The sequence below is a fragment of the Sphaerodactylus townsendi genome, linkage group LG05 (genome assembly GCF_021028975.2).
Source record: "Sphaerodactylus townsendi isolate TG3544 linkage group LG05, MPM_Stown_v2.3, whole genome shotgun sequence".
In the NCBI taxonomy this organism is placed as follows: domain Eukaryota; kingdom Metazoa; phylum Chordata; class Lepidosauria; order Squamata; family Sphaerodactylidae; genus Sphaerodactylus; species Sphaerodactylus townsendi.
Genome location: NC_059429.1, coordinates 101,989,921 through 102,014,841, shown reverse-complemented (window position 1 = coordinate 102,014,841; position 24,921 = coordinate 101,989,921). Strand labels below are relative to the sequence as shown.

At 42.1% G+C, this 24,921-nt stretch overlaps 1 protein-coding gene across 1 annotated transcript in view; it reads left to right on the top strand.

Moving 5' to 3' along the window:
- The first annotated feature begins 615 nt into the window (after window positions 1-615).
- The window catches only part of NECAB3 (N-terminal EF-hand calcium binding protein 3), a 97,322-nt gene continuing 73,016 nt past the window's right edge, over window positions 616-24,921 (top strand). The window contains exon 1 of the mRNA XM_048497259.1: window positions 616-935. Coding sequence (XP_048353216.1) covers window positions 819-935 — 117 coding nt within the window. The 5' untranslated portion in view covers window positions 616-818. The remainder of the gene's footprint in view (window positions 936-24,921) is intronic.

The window sequence follows — 24,921 nt, the reverse complement described above, 5'->3', positions numbered from 1 at the left end:
TGGTTCTCTGCTTGCACGGCTCTTCCTCCATATCCTAAATTGGGCAGCCAACTGGCAATGGAGAAAATAATCCTGTCCTTTTGATACAAGCTCAATTTACTCTGTGCTGTGACAAGCGTTGACTGCCCCTTTTCACACCTCAAGTGTTCTCTTATAGGGTCAGGGCATTTGTCTCCAGGCCAGCTGGCAAACTTAGTTCGCCCCCTCCCCACCAGTACCCAACCATAACTCAGCAACCTCCTATTTCCCGAGCTCATTCTTCTTGGGGAGGGCAGCTTTTGACCTTTTAAGCACACTCAACAGAGCGCCCCCTGCATCTTTTAGACCAGCTCCTCCAGTCTTTCCTCCTTGGATTCCTTTTGAAACGTTTCTATCATTCAAAAAAAAAAAAAAAAGAGCCCCTCTCTTCCGAATCCTTCCTACTCGCGGGCACCCTTCAGACGTGAGCGGTTTGCGGGGGTTTGTCCGCCCCCAAATCTAGAAGCAAACCCTCCTCTCTACAGACGAATCTCTGGCTGAGCTTGCAGCTGGCTGCAAATAGTGAGCGGGGGGGGGGGGTCAGAACCAGAACCTGCCAGTCAAAAAGATTCTGGCCAATCGGTGCACCATAAGGGCGGGCCCGGTGCCCGCGCCGAAAGTTGCTTCGAGGCTGCCCAGAGCCTCTCGCAGCGGAGTGTCGTTGCGGTTTGCCGCTGCTGCAGAGCCAGCCCAGTCTCTGGCGGTGGGTGACTCCGGGGCATCTCGAGCGGGTGGCAAACCGGGAGGGCAGAAACGACCCGCGCGTGTGACAGAGGAGCCCCGCTGCCCGCCGTGCCAAGATGATGGCGTGCACCGAGATGCTGACGATGTGCCTGCTCTCCGCCAAGCACGCGTACAGCCCCAAAGCCAAGGAGTCCTCGCCGCACTTGGGCCAAGGACTGGCCATCTTCCATGATGTAAGTAGCGGCACTGGGCCGGTTTGGAAACGGAGACTGGAGCCCAGAGGGGAAGAAAGGTGCGCGCATGTATCGCGCCTTCTCCCAGCCGATTCTTTTCCTGGAGGTTCCTGTTGTAAGCTTCGTGTGTGCCGGGCGCTCTGGTTTTAAAAACTTACTACCTCCCTGGAAACTAGGCAAACAGAAGCCGTAGGGTTTGTGCCCTTTTGGGACACACTTTTGCAGACAGGGATGTGTGTGAGAGAATGCGTAAAAATGTGGATTTGGAGAGCCACGGAGATGGCAGTAGGGATAGTGGGTAGAAGGTTGACATTATATCCGAAAGACCAGGACCACGTCTTGCCTTTACGGTAAGTTAATTTGTGTGGTCTTTTTCGTCTCTGAAATGAGGATAAGAATATGTTGTCTCTGGGGCAGCACTTTTTAATGCTTCCGTTTGGCTCCCCAATGGAAACCAGTGGGGTTAGATTGGAGTAACTATGTAGGACTGCACTATCACCGCTGTACTTACAGAAACGAATGCTCACATTGGTTCCATTGTATAAACTCCATCCCGAATTCTGATTATCTTTTGCCTCACGCTGTTCCGATACGAACTTTGAGTTTCTCCCTGGAATTCTGACCGTGAGTTTTCAGGGAGTTTTTCCCCCCCTGAAATAAGGCTGAAATTCACAGATTTGAGCTGTTAATTCTAATACCAATCAATTTGTTGCAATGTGGAAAAGCAGAAGAACTTGAAACTGTATCTGCTAAAAGAAACTGAGTACAACCCTATGCAGAGTTATTCCAGTCTAAGGCCATTGAACAGATTGCCCTCTGCCAATGTGAATGGCCATAGGGGCTAAATAGCACAAATACTGCATCTTTAAAGCAGAGGTGTAACTAGGGAAAATGGAGCCCGGTGCAAAATCTGAGTTTTGTGCCCCCCCCCCCCCCATGGGCAGCCACAGTGATGCTGGAATCCACCCCCGAACAGCATCACTTTCAATGGTGTTTAGACTAGGGAGCCCAGTTTCTCCTTTTAAATCCACCTTAAAGGGAGAATCTGGGGTCCCCAGTTAAAACAACATTGAAAGTGATGCTGTTTTGGGGTGGATTATTCCCCACCCTGAAACAGCATCACTTTCAATGTTTAAACTGGGGACCTCAGATCCTCCCTTTAAATCCATGCCGAAGGAGGTGGATCTAAAAGGAGAATCTGGGGAAATTTGGGAGGTGCCTGCTGTCAGGGGTACAATTGTTAATCTAGCTGCACCAAAATTTCAGGGTATCTTTAGAAAACTCTCCTTCTGGTACCACCCAGGTTTGGTGAAGTTTGGTTCAGGGGGTCTAAAGTTATGGACCCTCAAAGGTGTAGTCCGCATCTTCTATTATCTCCCATTGGAAACAATAGGGGACAGGGGCACCCCCTTTGGGAGTCAATTGCTGTGGACCCCCTGGAGAAAACCTCACCAAACCTGGGTGGTATCATCAAGAGAGTCTCCCAACAAATCCCTGAAATTTTGGTGCTGCTAACCTAAAAACTGCACCCCCTGCAGGCCAAAAACTGAAAAAACACTTTAAAATACAAAAAACCCACAAATGAACCTGAATTTTTTGCGCCCCCCCCCCCGCACGCGTCCAGTTCAGTGTGCACCCCCAGGACCCCTGGTAGGTACGCCTCTGCTTTAAAGACTCTATTGATTGAGCAGGTGGAACAAGAAAAGGGCAGAAAGAAGGTTAATGTAAGACTTCTTCCTAGAGTGGTAACACAATGGCTTGCACCTCTTTAATGGAGTATATATATATTTCATGAACCTCCCCACCCTGCACAGGAGTTAAAAGTATACAGGAATAAGTGATCACATTGTATTTACATGACTGTCAATAGCAAGTTTTAGGAGAGAAAACCTTGTTGGTCTGCATGCAGCCCTAGAATAAAATCTCATATTACAATCAGTTTCTTATGTTTACAAGTATGGTAAAGTTGTGTGAGAACTCAAGACAGGTAGCCATGTCAGTTTGTAGAAGAAAAAGTGACAGACTGTATAATGTGCAGCAGGAAAGGTCATGCTGTGCCATGAAAGTTACTTCTGTGCCTAGGAAAGTATATTTTTAAGTTACCTCATTCCTGCAATTTGTTGTCATGTGACAGCATATGCAGCCACATATATTCCCATCAGACATGCTACACTTCTCTAACGCCTTGACTGATGGTATTCCTTGAGAAGAATGATGATCAAATTGGCCTTCTTTGGGACCTCCCTTGCAAAACTGTTGTGAAAGTAAACACAGCAAGAAGGATTAACATTCAGTCAATTTTCTGAGCACTGATTTTGACATTTTGGAAATTGTTTATTTTTTGGTATTGCTTGTGTGCTTTCTTGCATTTTTAAAAAAATGTCTCCAAGGCAACTAAAAAAAGAGAATTTAGAATGGCAACTAAAAATTTTAAGCCATAAAAAACCTATTTCCATGTCAGTCATCATTGTCAGCAAAGGATAAACCACTTGTATGTTATGCCCGAGCGAGGATATTTTTATACCAAATTGTAAGGCTTTAAAATCCTAACAAAATGATGTAGAAGTCATAGGTTTAAAGTAATGAAGTTTTCCTCCTTCCCCACTTGCCATTATTATGGAGAAAAATACTGTCAGATGGGAAACACTTCAAAATGTATGTGCTTTTAATGAACACAATTTGTAACTGGTTTGCAGTATTTCCTAACCATTATGAACATTGTTTTTTTTATCACCAAAGAAATCAAAACAGCTCTAAATAATGACTTTATGTATCGTAGCCTCATAAAAATAAAATCTCTGCTTTTTTGAGTGCATTTTTTATAATATGGGCACCAATTTAAAGTCCCGTTGACTGCATGTACAAAAACAAAGTTAATAAATGTTTGAAGAATTCAAAGATTACTGCCTGCCTATATTGACAAGGCTATGAAACACTGATCATGTTCAGAATAGTTCTCCTTCAAACAAGCTCTCTCATAGTTACACTAACTAGTCAGTTATCAGTTGCTGAAATGATATTATTGAAGCATGATCCCTTAGAAATTAATTATGCCCAGGGAAATTAAATACAGGGACATTCTCATGGTGACTGAATAGGATACTTATTCAGGCTGAGAAAAGACAGAATAAAACCATGGAAAAATTAACAATTTTACTTTCAAACTGATGTTAAGAGAAACAGTGGAATTGTCAATAGGAAATGACCCAAAAAATAGCTGAACTGGAAAAAAATCATAGAACTGGATCAGGCACTGAAAATATAATAATAAAATATGCAGACATATATTTGAGTTATAAAAGTTTTTTTTTCCCTAAAGAGAACAAACCCGGCAGACTGACTTATGGGGAAAAAAAATCCCCTAGGCTATTCATTCTCAATTAAATTAATTTACAGGTATTCAAAAGCTTTATAACAAAACAGTGCGTTAATTATTATAGAAGTATATTAGTTAGATTTCCCTTAGGATGAAAAAAGTGTTGCCTTTTGTTGGCAAGCTTCAAGCTCCAGCTATCCTGGGGCAAGAAAAATGTTATTTTGTCTTCATTCCTGATCACAATTGCTATTGCAATTTTTTTTAATTTATATTATTTACAGCCTGTTATTTTCATAGGGAGTCATGTTATATTGCACATAGTGAATCAATACAATCAACAAAATGGGACATTCAATAACCAATGCATTAGATTTTAGAAGTCTGGAACCACCAAGGACTGAAGCATTGCATAAGTGTTGACATGACATATTAAGCAGTACAGAAATGACATAATAGGATCCTATTTACAAGTGTGGAACAGATATAGAGCTGATTTATATGATGATGCTTGCCCCCATGTATGCATAGATAATCACACACATCCACAACACTTACTGGTAATTGGTAAACAATGCTTTCCCTCCCACAGACCCTCTCTCTTCCCAAACCCTATGCTAGGGTTACCTGCTGCAGGTTCCTGGAACTTTTGGGAGTGGAGCCTAAGGCAAGCAGGGTTGGGGGGGGGGGGGGAGGAGGCACTTCAGGAGGGACTTCAGTAGGATATAAAACTATAAAGTTCACCCCCTAAAATGGTCATTTTTCCCCAGGTAAACTGATCGCTGTCACCTGGAGATCAGTTATAATCTCAAGAGATCTCCAGCCACCACCTGGAGGCTGGCAACCCTACTCTAAACAGAGTTATACATAATTTTTCATGACATCTCCAAGACAACTGGCAGTACAATCCTGAGGGGAGGAGAGGGATTCCTGAGAAGGCAGCGTGACCCTGGCACCATTGTAAACTCCACTTATGCCGGCATAAGGGGCATTTAGGCTGATGCAGAGGCACTTGTGCCGATGCTGGAGAGCTGCATAGTAACACGACACATCCCCCTGATCAGGAGAAAAAAGGGATATAAATGTTTTAAATAAATACATTTAAATAAGACTGTTGATCAATTTTCAAGCCTTTTTACGGATAGAGCAAACATTGCCACTAGGTGGGAACATAGTCATAAGTTGTGTATGACATAGGAAACTGCTGAAGTAAAAGCATCTTACCTTGAGTTTATTAATATGAGTAACACCTGAAATGGTACTAGGTTCCATATCCAAGCTTCCATGCAAGGGCCATTTGGTGCTTCTGCAATCACATGGGGTTGCCAGCTGTGAAACAGACGCCCTGTCACTTTAATAGATGCTTAATGGGATGTCATTACCAGGTGACGTTATTTACCTCCATGCCATGAAAAAGCTTTAGCTGCACATTTCCACATTGTAAGCCTTCATTAACAAGACTGGAATTTTTTCTCCAGACCTGTTGGTAACTCTAGCAACTTACTGGAAAAGGACTATAACTTTGGCTCTGCACTGAATGTATTGTTGGCTCCAGTGATGGCTGTTCTGAAATGGTTTCCAAATGTCTTTCCTGTGCATGCACAGGCACTTCTATTCCATCCCCTCTCCCCAGGAACATTCACTGGACTTGTGCTAAAAATATAAACAAACTGCCTTTTAAGAAAAGATTGAAGGACAAGTCACAACCTTTCCAGAATGTTTTCAATCTCCCCTTTACCACAATGTTTGTCCACACTCACCCTCTCCAAATGTTTCATGGCGGGTTTTTAATTGTTTTCTTCTTCTTTGTTGAAGTCATGCTTTATTGCTTCAGTGCTTTGTAGCTCCATTTAATCCAGGCTTCATAGATTCACCCAAAGAGCAACCCCCCTCCAAATGATGAAAATGAGAGGTAAGGGGGGGAAGGACTGAGATCAGGGACATGAAGAAATGGCACCGCGGGGAAAGTTGCATGATGGCACAGAGGCATGGAAAATGGCAGCAGGAAAGATAAAATGACTGCCCTGAGAGGGCAATTGGCTCGCAAATGTTTTAGACAAAAAAATAGTTTTAAAGGGTGGTTTTAAAACACAGAGAAAAAGCTGCTTGGAAATGTTTTTGGAAGTAAAGAGGGAAAAAAAACAACCCAGAACACCATGGAGGAAATGTTTTATTAATTGTCTGAAAACATTTTAAATGGTGTCTGGAAAGGGCCAGAGAAGCACTGGAGTGTAACATTTTAACAGCAGTATAGTCTGGATTCTTACTAATATTGAATGAATAAACAAATCCAATTCTGGAGAAAAGGGCTAATGTGGAAGTTCAGTAAGCATTTCCAAATTTTCCTATGTCAGGACTGGCCCTCAAAGGAGACCTCTTCATAAGAATCTCCCATTTGTTGGTATGACACTCCTGTAGATTAGTCTATGGCATGCTTTGGTGGCATGCTGGAGAGATTCTCTTCTATACTGTATTCTGCTCCCCCCATCTCCCAGTTTACCAACATCTTTAGGTAGTTGTGCTTTGGATGGTATCTGTTGATATCACTACCCTTGATTTGGCTTGGCTGGATGCCTCACACTGTAACCTTAAGAGCCAGAGACCCTTTAAAACAATGAAAGTTAAGGCAGGAGCATTGGTTTGTTTCTTCAGTTTTTCTGTGTTAATGTAGCATACTATCCATGCTTATCCAGCCTACATGCTACAGTCTCCAGTCATCAATCTCCAGGTGGTGGCTGGCGATTTCCTAGAATTACAACTGGTCTCCAGGTTACAGAGATTAGTTCCTCTAAAGAAAATGGCTGCTCTGGAAGATGGACTCTATGGTGTTATACCCCACTGAAGTTCCTCTGCTCGACAAATCCCAGTCTCCTCAGGCCTAAAAATATCCAGGAATTTCCCAACCCAGAACTGGCAATCTTGCCATAGAGCCAAAAGGTGGCACCACAGTAGATAGGAGGTTCAGAATGTGCTAGCCTCAGAGGTAGTAAAATATAACCAAAGAGGGGGAAAATGAGTTGTTTTAATGCATCCTGAAATATATCATTGAAATGCATAACCTAATTTATTCTAAAGTCTATTGTAGAACACTCTTAAAATGCAAAGCATAATACCAACAATCTCTCCTGTTGCCCTGGTTGGTTTAAACAGACCTTTCCTTTCCACTTGGAGTGTCCAATGACCTACACTTGCTCATTCCCCCCAAATGTGATGCCACTCCTGCATGGCCTGCATGCAGAGCACCTGATTAGGTACAATAGAGCTTCAGCTTGAAGGGAAAAAGCTGTCTGTATTGCAGCCTGTCCAGTATAGCATTGGCATGTACAGCATGAGTAAAAGGAAAGTCTGATCGGAAGAGTGAGCGTGTAAGCCATGAGATTGCAGCACAGCTCCTCAGCCTGGTTCAGTCATAGTTAATGAAGCCTGTACAATGAATGCACTCCGCTTGTAGCAATTAATCAGTCTACACAATTATCTTGCTAATTAGCTCTGAACATCTTGAATTTGGGCTAACATCCTTACCATCATGTAAATTATATTTGCTTCCCTAGCAGTTAGAGATTCTAAGATAGTGCAAGTTATTTTGAACTAAATTTTGACACTGCCTTCTGTGGTGGAGAGATGCATATTTTCATGGCTGTGGCTGTTGGAACGTGTGCTGTGAATGCAGAAGGGCCTGACTCCAGGTAATAGATGCTCGGAAGCATCTTTCTCAGCCTCTCAGGCTGGCTGTCAGTAGGTAATACTGAGGTGGGTGGACCGGTGACATGACATGGCAGCACTTGTTAATGAGATTAAGATGACAAAGTGCTTTGCATGTTAAAATAACAAGATTCAATGTGTGAGACTTAGTGCAAATCCCCAGTATCAGTGTCAGTGATGAATGAAGAAGTATCCAAAGGGAATGAAACATGCATTTCCCCACCATATCAATGAAATTACAAATGTAAAGCAACATGTCAGGTCTCCAAGTTCAGCAAAGGTAAGTGGTGTAGCCAAAGATTAAAACATTCATCTTTGTGCTACTCACTGGATTTTTAAATAGCAAAGATGCTAGAATATTTGCATACCGACTGTTTTATTCTCTCCAGTTGCAACATACGCAAAATACAATTAAAGGGATAGAGACTGATTATCTTCAAATAGTGGGATGCAGTTTGAAAGAAAGGATCGGGTGTTTGAGCGCATAGTACTGAAACATCCAGTCTGAAGGTTCTGCAAGTTTTGTAAAGCTTAAAAATCTGCAAAGGAAGGCTGCACATTGTTTATTTATGTTATTTATTTATGACCTGATATTTTTTATTGAGGCTGAAGGCAGATTTTTAAGGACATACATGATTAGAATCCCCAAGTATCAAAAGTCATTGTGTGGGGAGTAATCTAAATCCTGCCTGTGACACAAGAGAGGATTGATGCATCTCTTCTTATTGTTTTTGCAATTTGAATCCCCCCTCCAGTCATAATTTTCCCCATCTGGGGACAAGATGTCAGTATTCCTAGGTTGCTATGTGATTCACTGCCCCACACACCCAATGCTTCTACTTCAAGAGGCTGCTCTTAGCAATTTGAAAAACCCACAGGTGATTTGGCCACTGAACTCCCATGGTCATCTAGTTTGGACCCTAAATGTGGCAAAAGGACATTGAATAAAATGGACATTGAAAAAATGGGAACACTTTTAAAAACTATTCTCTGTTGTTCCCAATGTTACATTTTTGTAATGATCAAGATGAAGGAATGACTATGGGAAAAGTTGGGTCGGAAGTAAAAAATTCACCTGATCCACAAACTCAGACTGGTGGGAAACATATTCTGATCATGGCTCATTCTTGAAAACTCCAAATGGATCTTTGATTCTGATATAATATGTGCAACCTGATCCTTCTCTGATTCCTAAAGACCAAACAATGTTAACTTGGATCCTATGGATCAGTTCCCTTGGTGCTGTGTCTTCCTCCTACGCAAGGAGGATCAAATCCCCTACATTAGAAAATTGTTTGGAATTTAAATCACATACATTAAATTTTCTTCTACCCAATGGACCTCAACTGTCCCTTTAGACTTATCTGTGTAGAGATCTAAACACATCAGTAAGGATAACTGTAGTCAGCTGTAGTTTATTTTATCTGTGGCCTTCAAATATCCTGAAGGCTAAGAGGATGAGCAAAATCTTTTCCTGAACAATGCAGTTCTAAAGTTTGAAAATTCATAGTCCTCCTCTCAAACAAATGCTATATATTAAAACGTATAAATTACTTCTTTACTATTACCATTGGATTGCTCTCATTTGGTGTACCTATTGAGGCATTCAATGTATACTGCTGATACTAAAGGAAAATAGTAAACTGGTTATGTTTTCTAGCAGCAGTTCTGAGTAAACAGGAAGCAAGTTACAACTTGATTCATTATTCATTTAGGTCTTTAGATTTTTGGCAGTCACTTTGGGATCCATTATGTAATGTGTATTTAATATAATTGTGGGTAGACATTTCTTATAACCTCAACTGTTTTCTTGTTTCTTTTTTTTACTGTGTTTAATATATTCTGAAAAATAATTTTGAAATTTATTATTAAAAAAAAAGATTTTTGGCAGTCACTGAGCTAAGCTGCCAGCTCTAGTATTGTTAAGAATGTTATACTTCTATGTAATTATTGCAACCAAAACCCACACCTGGTGATATTCTTCATTCATGAAGGATTTAAGAGGTGCAAATGTCTTCTTGGAAGTCTGGAGCAGCTAACCCAAAGGGCAGGTTATGGACTATTTTGAATAATTCACCTGTATTATAATGAGCCTGGACCTAGGAATACATATAGAAGGCTTATTCTGGTTGTATTCCAGTTGTTTTATTCTTTACTATCTTAATTTATTTTCTTTATTACCATTATGACACCAGATTCTTTATTCTCTTGTTTGGTTATTCCCATTTATTTCCATGGGAGTCACATTTCCATCTGTGATTTTTGTTTTCTATCCAACTGGTAGGAAATTATCTGTGGAATTCTCTTTGCCAAATCTAACCAGATCAGAGAAAGCATCCTCATTTTAGACAGGGTACAGCAATTGACAGAAAGTGGGAACACTGTACATAAACACAAATTGGAATAATCTGCTTCAATGGAAATGTCAGAAAAGACTTCTGGCTGGACAACATTCCTGCTGAGACACTCTCTCCCCTCTGTCCTTTCTTCTCTTCTCTAATCTTTTTAGTGCAGGAATCCCCTAACTGTGACACAGATTGGTGGGTACAACCTTAAAATGGCTGCCATAAGAGATGGAGCCAGCCATGTAATGGCTTCCGAAAGAGGCGGAGCCAAGCGCAAAATGTAATGGAAGAAGGTTATGCAGGCAGAAGGTGTCTTTTAAAATGAACATGTTGCTTAGAAATATTTTCTTGCACATGCCCGCAAATAAGGAAATGTATTGAACTAGCTAAGAAATATTCAGCTGGCAGTATTTGTCAACTCTTAAATGGCTGCTCGGAAGCCCCACCTCTTGGCTTTGCCCACTTTCTAGAAACACTTGGCTGGCACTAGGAAAGAAACAGATGGATGCCATGGTGCTCCTACATTGTGGGATAGGGTTGCTAAATCCAGACTGGGAAATTCCTGGAAATGTGGAGGGTGGTGGTGGTGGAGTCTGGGGAGGATGGAGTTTGGAAAGGGAGTTTATCAGGAATGTGATGTGATGGAGTCCATCTTGCGAAGCTGCCATTTTCTCCAGTGGAACTGATCTCTGGAGATCAATTGCAATTCTTGGAGAATTCCAGCCCCCGGCCCAGAGGCCGGCAACCCCATCGCACACACTCCTGGCCTAGCGCCTCATGAAATGGAAACAGAAATAGCACCACCAACATGCAGGGGCATACCTAGGCAAACTGGCGCCCGGGGACAAAACCTGAGTTTGGCGCCCCCCCCCCCCGCCTGGCGTATGGGCGGCCACCCTCCCCCACCATGACCAATTTGGGCTTTTGGGGGTATTTTTGGTGTTTTTTTGGCCTGCAGGGAGCGCATTTAAAGCTAGCGGCACCATGATTTCAGGGCATCATCCAGAGGCTGCCCTGATGATACCACCAAGTTTGGCGATGTTTGGTTCAGGGGAAGCAAAGTTATGGACACCCAAATGGAATGCTCCCATCCCCATTGTTTTCAATGGGAGCTAATCTGAGATGGGGGCTACCCATTTGAGGGACAATAACTTTGGTCCTCCTGAACATAACTTCACCAAACTTGGGTGGCATCATAAGAATAGTTAACAAATGATACCCTGAAATTTTGGTGTCACTAGCTGTAAAAATACATCCCTTCCAGGCACCCCAATAAATTTGCCCAAGATTCTTTGTTTTGCAGTGACTTTGCTCAATTGTAGCTAATGAGGAATTTCTGAGGCAGGCTGCACATTTCTGAAGATAGAAGCACCAGACTTTCAAAGGTGGCTCCAGGAAGCCCCCTCCTGAGTAATAGCATCCAGGCTTAGAGATCTTTGCTTCTGTCCAATTTTATGGGGCCCCCAAAGGTCTTATTTTGTTTCCCTGCTCCTGCACATGGGAAGCCTGCTGGGTGAGTTCTCTCAGAACTTCTCTCAAGCCCCCACCACCCACTCTTCCCAAAAGCAAAGCTCACCAAGCTTGGATGCTATTGCCACTCAAGGCCTCTTGGAGCCACCCTTGAAAGTCTGGCACCTCTGTCTTCAAAAAAATGTGTGGTCACTCGCTTTACACACTCCAGACATTCCCCAGAATCTGCCAGGCATCAAAGCCTGCATGATGTGCATGTTCTTGTGGGGCATAGACTTCCAATGGGAGAAACTTTCTGTTATGCCCCAGCTGGCTCTGTGATGAGAGGTTTCCAACAGGAGGCACTGTGGTAGTGGTCTTTCTCTGGGTGGGGGCACTTATTTCCTGCAGGGGCTGCTGGTGTGTAGGAGTCTCCCTGAAAGGAACCAGCCAACTTTGCTAAGAGTTTCGCCCTGTGATGGCCGAATGCACTGTGGGCATCAGGTTCAAATCTCTTCAACTTCGGTGCCCACAGCATTTTTCCTCTTCCACACACATTTCTAGCAAATTTGGCTGAGTTCCTTTCAGGGAGACTCTCACACCAGCAGCCCTACAGGAAAGTATGCCCCCACTCAGGAGCAACATCCCTACCACAGTGCCTCCTGTTGAAACCCTCTACCACAGATCCCATCTGGGCATAACAGATAGCTCCCATTGAAGTCTATGGTGGGGGAGAGAAGTAATTTTTCTCCCACCACAGAATCCTTGCTGAAGAAGCCTGGCAGATTCTGAGGGAATGTCTGAGGTGTGTAGCTTGAGTGACCACACATTTTGAAGATAGAGGTGCCAGACTTTCAAGGTGGCTTCCAAGAGGCCTCTTGAGTAATAGCATCCAAGCTTGGTGAGCTTTGCTTCTGGAGTGGGGGGGGGAATTGAGAGAGTTCTGAGAGAACTCAGCCCACAGGCTTCTCATGTGCAGGAGTGAGGGAAACAAAATAAGCCTCCTTTGGGGGCCCATAAAATTGAACCCCCCATGAAGCAAAAAGTCTCCAAACCTGGATGCAATTACCAGGATGCCCTCCTGGAGCCACCCTGAAAGTCTGGTGCCTCTATCTTAAAAAATGTGCAGCCTGCCTCAGAAATTCCCCATTGGCTACAATGTAGCAAAGTCACTGCAAAACAAAGAATCTTGGGCAAATTTATTGGGGTGCCTGGAAAGGGTGTATTTTTAAAGCTAGTGACACCAAAATTTCAGGGTATCATTTGTTAACTATTCTTATGATGCCACCCAAGTTTGGTGAAGTTATGTTCAGGAGGGCTAACGTTATGGTCCCTCAAATGTGTAGCCCCCATCTCAGGTTAGCTCCCATTGAAAACAATGGGGATGGGGGCACTCCCTTTGGGGGTCCATAACTTTGCTTCCCCTGAACCAAACATCACCAAATTTGGGTGGTATCATCAGGACAGTCTCTGAGTGGTACCCTGAAATTTTGGTGTTGCTAGCCTTAAAAACGCGCTCCCTGCAGGCCGGAACGTGAAAAAACACTTTAAAAATTTAAAAACGCACAAATGACCCTGAAATGTTGGCGCCCCCAACGTGACCAAATGGGGGGCGCCCGGGGACATAGGGTACCCCCTGTCCCTAGGTAGGAACACCACTGCCAACATGCCAGAGGATTAATGAACTTCCATAACTATTTCCAGAAGTAGCTAGTTTTTTTAAGATTAGTGAACAAAACAAAACCCTGCATCAAGAAACATGATGTAGTAAGATTAGATTTTAATCAGCTTCTGTCTCAATGCAATTCCTCTGTCCACCTTCCTTATTTTATTTTATTTTTTCAATTTACATCCCACCCTATCTCTGCAGGGCTCAGGGTGGACCACTTCCCTCCATGACTCTAGTTGACCTTGTTTGGTTTTCTTCTTTCCCATTTGGAACGTTCCTATTTGGAAAGAGGGGGGTCACACAATTCTTTTTAAGCACCTGCCTGTCATCCCTTGATACATTTATGTACATCTTCACAGAGAACAAGTAAAAAACAACATTACTAAAAAAAAGGAAAAGAAAAGATCTGACTGGAGGAAGGCAGTTTAGAGGAGACAGTGGGGCTGCCAGGGAACAAACGATCAGACAGAGAGGTTTGGGTTATTTAAACCTAATTTACTTCGTGTTTGCTACTCCAACACTTTTAGAGTGTAAATTCGTTTCCCATTCTTTTTTATGCTGTACTTGCAATGATGGGAGATGGTGGGGAAGGGGATTGTTAACCTAGCAGAGCAACACTAGCAATATTTTGTACTGTTGAAGGCTTTTGTGGCTGTAATCAACAGGTTGTTGTGGGTTTTCCTGTGGCTGTAATCTGGTAGTTTTTCTCCTAATGTTTTGCCTGAAAATATGGCTGACATCTTCAGAAGCATGTCACGGTGAGATGAGTTTCTCTCTGTGCCGCAGAGAGAAACACAACTCACCATGACAAGCCTCTGAATATGCCAACCATAGATTAGCCCCTATCTATACCAATATCTAAAATAAACTGCTTTGAGCACACTGAGGCTATTTTATGAATGGTGGTTGCTCAGTTATGGTTGCTTAGTTGATTAAAAACTGTGTTTTTTTGTATTGACCAAAAACTGCTTTCTTTTAATCAGGGCACAGAGTTATAACATTTTACAAATAATTCTTATCGTAAGTTCTTTCTGCAACCACAGAAAATTAATGCTACCTTTAAAAAGCATATCTCCTTCTCTCTGGCATAGGAGAGAATGTTACCTGTAAGATGGGGACTTCTGTGACAAAAGTGTGCCATCTGCTTAAAAACAAGGTGTGCCATCATCAAAGCAGTTGGTTTTGTTCCTGTGAAAATGAATGTAGTCTTGTTTGAATTGCTAACCATTTAACATTCTATTGGCCAAGCTGCATGTTACTTTCTGAAACTATGACAAAGCCCCCCAAATTTAGACTGTACCCCAGGCATCTGGGCATGAGGTTAAGTTGTCAGTCTCTTGGATGACAGCTACACTAAATATCATAAATGTATTCAGAAGACATAGCAAATGATAGATGGGCATCATTCATATGAATAAAAATGATGTGCTATGCTTTGCATTCAAGCCACCAAATCTAACTTCCAACAACTAGAACTGTGGCTAATAGTCCTCTGTATATGTCACAGCGGCGTTTCATTTATGCATTGCAGGGACCTGCCAGCTGCATATTTCAGGAGGCAAATACACGTGAACCTGGAACTCAGAAGCTTAGAGCATGGAAATCTTGTTGGTTTTTTAAGGTGCTACCAAACTGGAATCTTGCTGTTCTACTGCAGACTATTGTGGCTACCTAGCTGAAACTATGAGCTTGTAACATATGCATTAGGCACTGTGTGGATTTTCCATGTAGCTATGGCAAGCAACGCAAAGCCTTTATTGGCATACGTAGAACAACAGCAACAAAACACAACAAACATAAAAAATTTTAAAAGGCAAAAAGGATAACCTCAGATAAATACATATTGTTACTGGCTCTGGATTATTTCCATAACAAAGCTTCATGTAGCTATGGCTTCCGTTCATGAGAACTGTTTCCTATAAATGGAAACTATATCAGCATGGAAAATCAACACAATTCACACATTACAAAATTGTGCATGTAAGATGCATCACAGAGATCTGCACACTCTTGAGATATGAGATTGACTGGCTGCCACAACACATGAACAGAATACTACTATAATGTCTGGCTGGCTGCCACAACACATGAACAGAATACTACTATAATGTCTGCCAAAGGCTCTAGTCTTTTTGAACATTTATCACCTTGTTAACCTGCCATGGTATGAATGCACCCTTGGGTATACCCGTTCCAATATACAGGACCTCTAGGCTTGCTGTATAGAATTAGCTCAGCTTGAGGTGATTTGGTGAATACATCACAGAGTTATGGGGAACAAAAGTTCCGGTGTTTTTACAGAATCGTTGTTCTGATCATCTTCATCTTAAGGTCAGCCTTCTGGTAGCCCTGGTGTTCCCTTTAAAGCACTTAGAAGCTAAATAAGAAAAATGTGAAAAGATTCTGCCTCTTCCTTTGAATGCCTTCAGGGTTTTGAAGATTTTAGTACATTTGTGCCAAGAAGGTAGAGCTTTGTGGATGAAAATAATCATGGATTTTGTAACAATAGAGAAAATGGTGGGTGTAAAGGGTTTCCCTCAGTAGAAAATGGGAGAAAAATTAGAAAAAATGTCTCGCTGTACATCTTGTTACACCTTGAAACTACTGAAATGATTATCCTACGAAATTTCACCATTAATTCCTTATTATTTGTTTTAAGTTTTCTGTTTTCTGTCTTCAGAAGCTGCCATGATGGGGGACATACAACAATTCAAAATAAAGCTATGAATTAATCAGAACTTCAATGAGGGTTAAAACAGTCTCAAATAGCACAACAAAATTACACAACAGCAAGCAGAAGAAGAGTTGGATTTATATTCCTGTAAGGAGACTCAAAGGGGTTTACAAACTCCTTTCCCTTCCCCACTCACAACAAACACCATGTGAGGTGGGTGGGGCTGAGAGAGCTCCAAAGAACTGTGACTAGCCCAAGGTCACCCAGCTGGCATGTGCTGGAGTGTACAAGGTAATCTAGTCCACCAGATAAGCCTCTACAGCTCAAGTGGCAGAGTGCGGAATCAAACCCAGTTCTCCAGATTAGAGTGCACCTGCTCTTAACCGCTACACCATGCTGGCTCTCAAACTAACACAAAATAATAAAAGTATACAGAAAACTACAGCAATAAACCAATAATTCTGGTTGTAAAAAAAGAAAAAGGATTTATTCTAGCATCAAGCTATCATTCAAAAAGCAGCACTGAATTGAAACACCAGGGCAATTTCTGAATAAAGCTATAGATAATACCGTTAGGGTAGATAAAGCTCAGAGAGGTTTGGCAGGAGAGACTCAGGCTTAAACCTCCACTCATAAAGTTGACTAAGTGACCTTAGGCCAAACATTATGTCAGCTTCATCTGCCTAACAAATTTATTTGATGAAAAAATGGGGGTAAGATAATCAAGAATGCTAATTTGAACACCTGGGTAGAAAGTCAGAATGAAAATGCAAGAAGAGAAAATAAAGGAAAAGAAAAAAAGAAGCTAATACACAGTAATAATCTGAATATGTTAAATACCCTAAAAATATGGTGGATTGAAACTTGGAGACTGGGACTTTCTCTCCTTTCTTCCTTCTGCTGCAGTTCACTCATTCCCTCCCCTGCCCCAAATTTTGCTGTCACCAAGAACATGAGAGGCCAGAGTGTGAGTCTGGATGGCAAGCTGGCAAATGTTACTCTCCCTTCTTCACTGTATCCAGTGCCATTCTGCCAGTGCTAAGTATTATTGCGCCAGTGAAACAGCACCATTGGATCCAACCTAGTGAAAAGTAATACAGTATGTAGCAAATATCTCACACATAAAGAATTTTGTGTGTGAATCCAAACACGTGCCATGGAAGCTTGGACCAGTCACACACTCTCAGCCTAACCTACCTTCCAGGACTGTTGTGAGGGTAAGATGGAGGAGAAAGGAATGATGGCAGCCACCTGGGGTACCCACTGGGTAGAAAGGCAGGGTATAAATAAATAAAATAAAATAAAAAGAGGGCTCTACATGAAATCACAAGAACAGGCTGCTTAGACACTTGGAAAGGATTAGTGTGAAAAAGAAGGAATACATTGGCGGTTTATCAGGACAGAGATGGCTAAGGCTCTGCAGTGGCTCTGGAATCATGACTTTATTTCTGTGAAGCTGTTTTGTTAGGTTTGAGTAACCTGCTGTCATTCACACGTACAGATCTTAGGAGTCTGGAGACACTACAGAATTTCTAGCTCAACAACAGATCAATCAGACTGGATAGATGTTTTGTGTGTGCTTGTGTGAAAGTGTATCTCTCTTGGGTTTCTGCATCTGAGATTTCGTCAGGTATCCTGTTGCATCTCTGTCTTGCTTTAACCACAGCAGGAGGAGTCAATGTTTAATAGGTACAGGATGGTTCTAGGTTTGCTCAGTGCTCTATGTTGTTTGGCTTTAAAAAACAACAAGAGAATATGTGAGGAACCTGGAAAGGATTATTGTTTTAGTTTGTTTCCCAGCAAAGTTTTACAAGAGAGAACAAAGCTGTGGAAGGAGAAAAACAGGGCTGTGCCTTAGGATAGTTTAAGGCAATCTCAAACTACAGACAATAGCTTTTCATTGGAGGTGGAACTGTATAGCTGTCATTGCCAATGATATACAAAGCCATTTTTCAGCCTCACTAAACCATTAAATTAGTTAGCAATTGTAAAATAATACTCATTTGACTGTCTTGTCTTAGCACCCATAACAAATCCTTCCCACTGTATACATAAAATGGTATTGGAAATAGCTTTCAATTTTTTAGACATATGTAATAAGCATATCCACATACATAGCCCTTTAAGAAAATCCCTCCCTCCCTTCCTCCCTCCCTCCTTTCCCAGGGGAACCATATCTCACATATTTGAAGAATTTCTGCATTAGGACACTATTGAATTGTCCTGGGATTCAACTTAAAGATTTTCTCCCACTGTTAACTTGGAAAATTCATCCTAATCATGCTATGTTCTCTCTGACTCACTATTATCTGTAACAATAATTCTGCCATCAGAGCCTTTCAATGCATGTAAACAAAGAAATATAAATGTACAAGTGAATCAGAAAGCGGCGCGGATAGGACCCCTATAGCAAGGTCACCTTTGAAGTAGCAGTTTTGGCCAAAGTAAAATATTGTCACCCTTTATTCTAGGAGCAGGGGAACGGTTCCTAGCTTCCTGCACTCTGATTGAGCAAGTAACTGTATGATGCAGAGAGGGAGAAGGTTAAACTCTTTGTCAGTACATTATGTGAGACTTTTGGTCTGAAACATTGCTGATGTTAAGTGCTGTCTGTCTTAACTATGTGAAAGACTAAACTCGGAGGGAGGTATATCAGTCAAAGAGAGTGACACTGATTCACACAACCTGAGTGCTGTGTGAAAGTGATCATACACGGACACTATGTATTGATGGGGTTAGGTTTATGGGAGAGCCAAGCTGAAGGCTACCTAAACCAGGATAAGCTTCTAAAGAGAGGAGAGTTCTAGTGTACCAGTGGGTCTGGGGTATAGGGATTTGCTTTAATTTTACCTCAGTAAAGAGTTTATATTTTATTTTTGAGGGTTTTGTCTAACTTTGAGGGCTGTATGAGGGTACAGTGAAAAAAGTACCAAGCCAGTGTTAGGACACTGTATGTGAATAGCCATATACCAAAACACCTACCGGTAAGCAAAGTGGAAACGCGTACCGTAACGAAACCAGCCCGCGAAAACCCCGGTGACCACGCCAAACTGAATCCGGGCAATCTTAAGTGCCAAAATGAAGAAACCAAAAGTCTCTGTGCCAAAATCTCTTGTAAATAGTGTGTGTGTATTCTGCCTCACGCCTAGCCTACCTCATCCTTGGTAAAGTCAAAATTTGCCTCAAGTATTTATTTTATTTGTGCCTTTGTGAGAGGAGTACCTGTGGAAAAGAAAAATAGAAGTCAGTGGACATTCTTCGCCTTCCGGGTGTGAACAGGGCTGAGGGAAAGTGCTTATGCTACCACTATCAGAGGCAACTCAGTCCCTGAAGGGAAAAAAATCAGGAAAAACCTGAGTGATTTTCCAGCCAGAAGGACTATAGAAGATTTGGGAGGTGCACATTGCAGCGGCAAAGCCAGCAACAAGCATAAACCCTTCCCAATGTCCAAACTGAGAGTCTCAAAGTCAGGAGGGCACAACAGTCCAAAGTGTGTGGTGTTAGGATAGTCCAATCCAGAATGAGTTCCCAGGTATATTACTCATTTCCATGGATATTCACTTCTTTAGCATATATATATTGCAGTATGCCCTTCTTATTTCTGGAGCACTAACCATAAAAGCAAAAATAAGTGATAATTTTAATGCCTAATAAAGGTCTTTGAACTTGAACTTGAAATAAGTGATAATCAGTGACAAGTATACTTTGACACTTATCCTCACTAATTTTCATTGCATATTGTGATGGACAGCAGAAGAAAATGTGATTTTAAAGGTCTGTCTAAAAAAATGTTGCTTACCTTCAGAGTGAGGCATAAATGCCTAGGAACTGGAGAAGCCACTTGATTGGCTATAGCATCCTGGACTCTGATTCGCCTAATGGCTAGATGGTGTAGAGTGGGAGGAGGTTAACTCCCTGACAGAACAATTTGAGAGGTTTTTGAACTTTTCCTAATGTTAAGAGCTATCTGCCTTAACTATGTTATAAAATCATTAACATCTCTTAGGGGAGTAGTTTAGTTGACTTGTGTAACTGATTCTACTAATATCAACCTGTGCGCTGAGTAAAAGTTTTAATATGCACAGACTGAGAGAACTGGTGGAGGGGTTTATTGAGGGGCCAAGCTGAAGGGCCATAGATACAAACCAGTGAGGAATATCTTCAAGTGAGGGAAGAATTCCTGAGTACCAGTTAGTCTGGGATATTCAGTCTTGCTTTGTATTTCCTCAGTAGTATTTTATATTTTAGTTGAGGGTTTTCCACCATGAAGGTTGAGTGAGCGTGCTGAGTATATGTACCTAGTATGTGTTAGAACCTTGTGTGTGTGAACAAGCCATTAGCCAGAACATCTCGAGTTTAACTAACTGTACCATCTAAAGAAACAATTATATAACATCTAAACTGAACTGCAACTAAGAACTGTCCATCTCACATATACAGGCACCAATACTATTTGTTGAAATGTCCCCTTCTGGCAGAGCTTCTTTCTCTTACCACTTTCCTGGGCTTTGTCACACAAGTCTTCTGATTGGCCTAGGCTGGACATTATTAAGTTAGGAAATATTCCTGCCTTTAAGCCTGGCCTCACGTCTGAGTGGAAACTGCCACATAAAATTACTTTCCAGAGGTACCTTGTATAGACATTCACTGTGAGCTCAGCTAAATGTGATGGCATCTCCAAATCCATCAGGAGAGTGAGGGTGTCACTTTTATTTTAGCAATGAAATCCCCTGTGCTTACAAATGCCAGGGAGACCTTGGGACTGCTTCTTCTCCCTATGTTTGCCAGGTTCAAGTTGGGAAATACCTTGAGATATTGAGGGTGTAGCTTAAGGAGGGTGAAGTTTGGGGAGTGAAAAGAGCTCAGCTGGGATGAGCTGCCATTTTCTCCAGAGGAACTGATCTCTGTTGCCTGGAGATCAGTAAATACCAGTACAGTTTGGGTACTGTACTGGGTACTGGGTACTGTACCCTCCCCTTCCTTGCGTGCCACCCCTCCCTCACACCCCTCCCTCACTCCTCTTCCCTTGCATGGCACCCCTCCCCCTCCATCCACTAGGGTGGGTGGGTCATGTCCAGATGCCAGGCCCTTTCCCCTCCCCTCCCTTGCAAGCCACCCCTCACTTCCTCCCTCCCTCCCCTTCCCTTGCATGGCATACCTCCCCCTCCCCTCCTCCCCTCCCTCCACTAGGGTGGGTGGGCCATGTCAAGATGCCGGGGTCCCTCCCTCATTCCCCTCTTCCTTTGACGATCTCAGGAGATCTCCAGCAACCACCTGGAGGATGGTAACCCTATTCCCTGGGTTGTTTTTAAGAGCCCAGCCCCCCCCCCCCAGCAATTTGGGGGACTTGAAATCAGCATATGCAACTGTGCCTCACTCCTCTGTGAGGTGGACAAAACTTAGATTTCACAACACAATAACTCCACCCTGTGCTGAAGAGAAACACATCTCACTGTGACATGCCTCTGATGATGCCAGCCATAGATAAAGGTGAAATATTAGGAGCAAAAACTACCGGACCACAACCACACCGCTCGGAATACCCACAAAGCCAGTTCATTCTGGCTGTGAATGCCTTCAACAATACATCAAATGAATTACATTTGCTCCTTTGTTGGCATTGGGTTTAAAAAATACATATATATTGGGAGGCTGGAAGGAGAGGATCTGCTTTTTAGCTAGGCCAGCTGTACCCAAACTGTACTGGTATTTACTTATATATATTTTAAAAACATATTAGCCATGTGCTAAGGGGGAAGTCATTGCCCCCAAATAGCAACTATCTGAACAAACCTTGAATCTATAAATAAGGATCCCACAACTGCTGTTAGTGGAAAAATGTGATGGCTTCTTTATGAATGTCATTCAACTGCAAAGTCAAAACTGAATTCCTGTAATGACAGATGGGACCCACAAAGTCAAAAAGCTTTCACATCCCTATTAATCACAGATCACTGATGTGTTCTTGTATTAGCCTTCATGTCTCCTGTGTGCTGAAGCCTAGCCTGTAGAATTCTGTGTAAGAGAAGTAGAGAGATGACTCTTTGCCATCGGTCCTTTTTTCCACCCTATCCTAAGTTCAACTGCTTCAGCTAATTTATTTCCTTATTACAATAATTTATCCATCCTGTCTGCTCTCTTAGGGCCACTGAGGCAGCTAACAAATTAAAGCACACAAAACAAAATATCTTCTTAAAAGTCATTAAAATCAATAAACACATCATTAAAACAATTAAAATCAATTCAAAATTAATTGGGGGAAGGAGGAAGGGTAACTGAGGGGATGCTAAATGAAATGTTGATGTATTCAACTGTTAATGGGTTTTTAAAGAAACAAAAATCAAGAATACAATTAACTGCTCCTTGCATTTTTAAAGAAGTATTCTCCTGCAAAAACTTGATTCACATTGACATACTAAACTAATATAGTGCATCTATATGTGACTATTTAAGTATATAGCCAGGGGCTAATGCTGGCTGCTGTAAAGACGGCTGTAGCTGTCATTCAGTAGCCAGCTCTTAAACATCAAGATGGTGCTAATTGAGATTACTATTCTTAGCATGCTTTGTTCTATGGAATCTAGATTAGATGGAGTGGCAGGTTATCATTTCACACATCAGAATTTATGCCAGCAGTAACTCAAGCAGTGACAGTTTCCTTCTGGTTGAATTCTTTTCTCCTCACAGCACTGAGGCAGTAATCTAACACAACTAGCCATCAATCAGTGGAGAAATGGGAAAGGACAAGGGATAGGCAGAGCCCCCCCCCCCCTCAAATTATCTGGTTGCTGCCATCCTCAAAACACACCCGACATCATTGCAAAATATGTCTACTGCAGACATTTTTAACAACGTTGCATCCACCAATGCCTCTGCTGGTCACCGAAGAAGAACAACGGCTGGTTTTCAAACCCCACTTTCCTCTACTTTTAAGGAATCTCAAAACCGCTTGCAATCATCTTCCTTTCCCCTCCCCATATCAGACACCTTGTGAGGTAGGTGAGGCCGAGAGAGTTCTGAGAGATCTGTGACTAGCCGAAGGTCATGCTGCTAGTTTCATGTGGAGGAGTGGGGAATCAAACTGGGTTCTCCGGATTAGAGTCCATTGCTCTTAATCACAACACCTGACTCTCACTTCAGATCACAGTGTGTCGCTTGTGATTTTGGAAGCTGGGCTTGCAATCTCATTCATCCCCCAGTTACATGTGAATCAGGCCTGTAAAATTATGCATGGGGTAGAAAATGTTGACAGAGAGAAATTTTTCTCTCTTTCTCACAATACTAGAACCAGGGGGCATTCATTGAAAATGCTGGGGGGAAGAATTAGGACTAATAAAAGGAAACACTTCTTCACACAACGTGTGATTGGTGTTTGGAATATGATGCCTCAGGAGGTGGTGATGGCCACTAACCTGGATAGCTTTAAAAAGGGATTGGACAGATTTATGGAGGAGAAGTCGATTTATGGCTACTAATCTTGATCCTCCTTGATCTCAGATTGCAAATGCCTTAGCAGACCAGGTGCTCAGGAGCAGCAGCAGAAGGCCATTGCTTTCACCTCCTGCATGTGAGCTCCCAAAGGCACCTGGTGGGCCACTGCGAGTAGCAGAATGCTGGACTAGATGGACTCTGGTCTGATCCAGCAGGCTAGTTCTTATGTTCTTATGTTCTTATTCTTATTTTGTGTTGCTTGATTTATAGCCTGCCTTTCCTGCTGAGACTCAAGGCATATTACAAAATATAGAAAACAATTCCATCAGACAGCATCAAATATTCAAGAAACAAGCAAACAGCAAAAAAAAAAAACCTGTCTAAAGCCAGGCATATGCAGGCATGCAGGCATATGAATCATAATGTAGGGATAATGTTACAATTCAGTAAAAACAACAGAAAACCATTCAGCCAGGCAGCATAAAATATCCAGTAGAACAACAATACAGTAGGTCTAGGATTACAGAACTGGAAAATAAAAGCACTTGAAGTCTTGGAGGTTATTAGTGCAGTTGCATGAAAAGTTAACTGTGATCTGCTGACTTCATTGAGCTTAGGTTGGAGCAACTCTGCATGGGATTGCACTGAAAATCTGTCTTACACTGTTAGTTTTTGTCAAATAGCATTGGAGGTTGATAGTGCAGATTCTGTGGAAATAGAGTTTGCAGGGCAATAATGCAAAAATAATAAAATACGGTGCTTGCCTATGGACCCCCCCCCCTTTCAATTCTCTTCTTTCAAAGTTCATTGATGTCTTTTGATGTCTTCCTACTTTACAGGGCTATCATGACATTATATAACCCCATGTGCTCAGCTCTGAGTCTGCTAGAAGAAAAGTAAAATATAAAATAAAGCAATGTCCTAGAGATCAGTCATTAAGAGCCATTCACACAACCAATGATACTGAGGAAAACAGCAGTTATACAGTAGGAAGTTGTTGGGGTTTTTTTTTTTTTTGCTTCATGTGTTTTCCCCCAGAATATTAAAGTCTTTTAAAGAAAGAATTCTATATTTTGTTTCCAGTTTTCTGCATAATTTACAAATCTAGGAGATAAATAATTATCATTGGGTGGTATCAAACTGTGTGGATACCTTACAGGTTAAATGGCTTCACCTTTGGAGAGCGACATGGAAAATATTAACAGAAAACATTGGGTTGGATCTAGCGGGAGAGGATTTCCATGGATAGAAGGGGGGTGATGTTAGTTGATTGCCCCCTCCTATGGCAGATCTTGGTTCATGCTCTTCCTAGGGATCCTGTGTTCCCCAGAAGCAGCAGCATTTTGGGAAGCACTTTAGGCTGCAGTTGGAAGGGAAAGTGAGACAGTCATGCTTCACAGTTG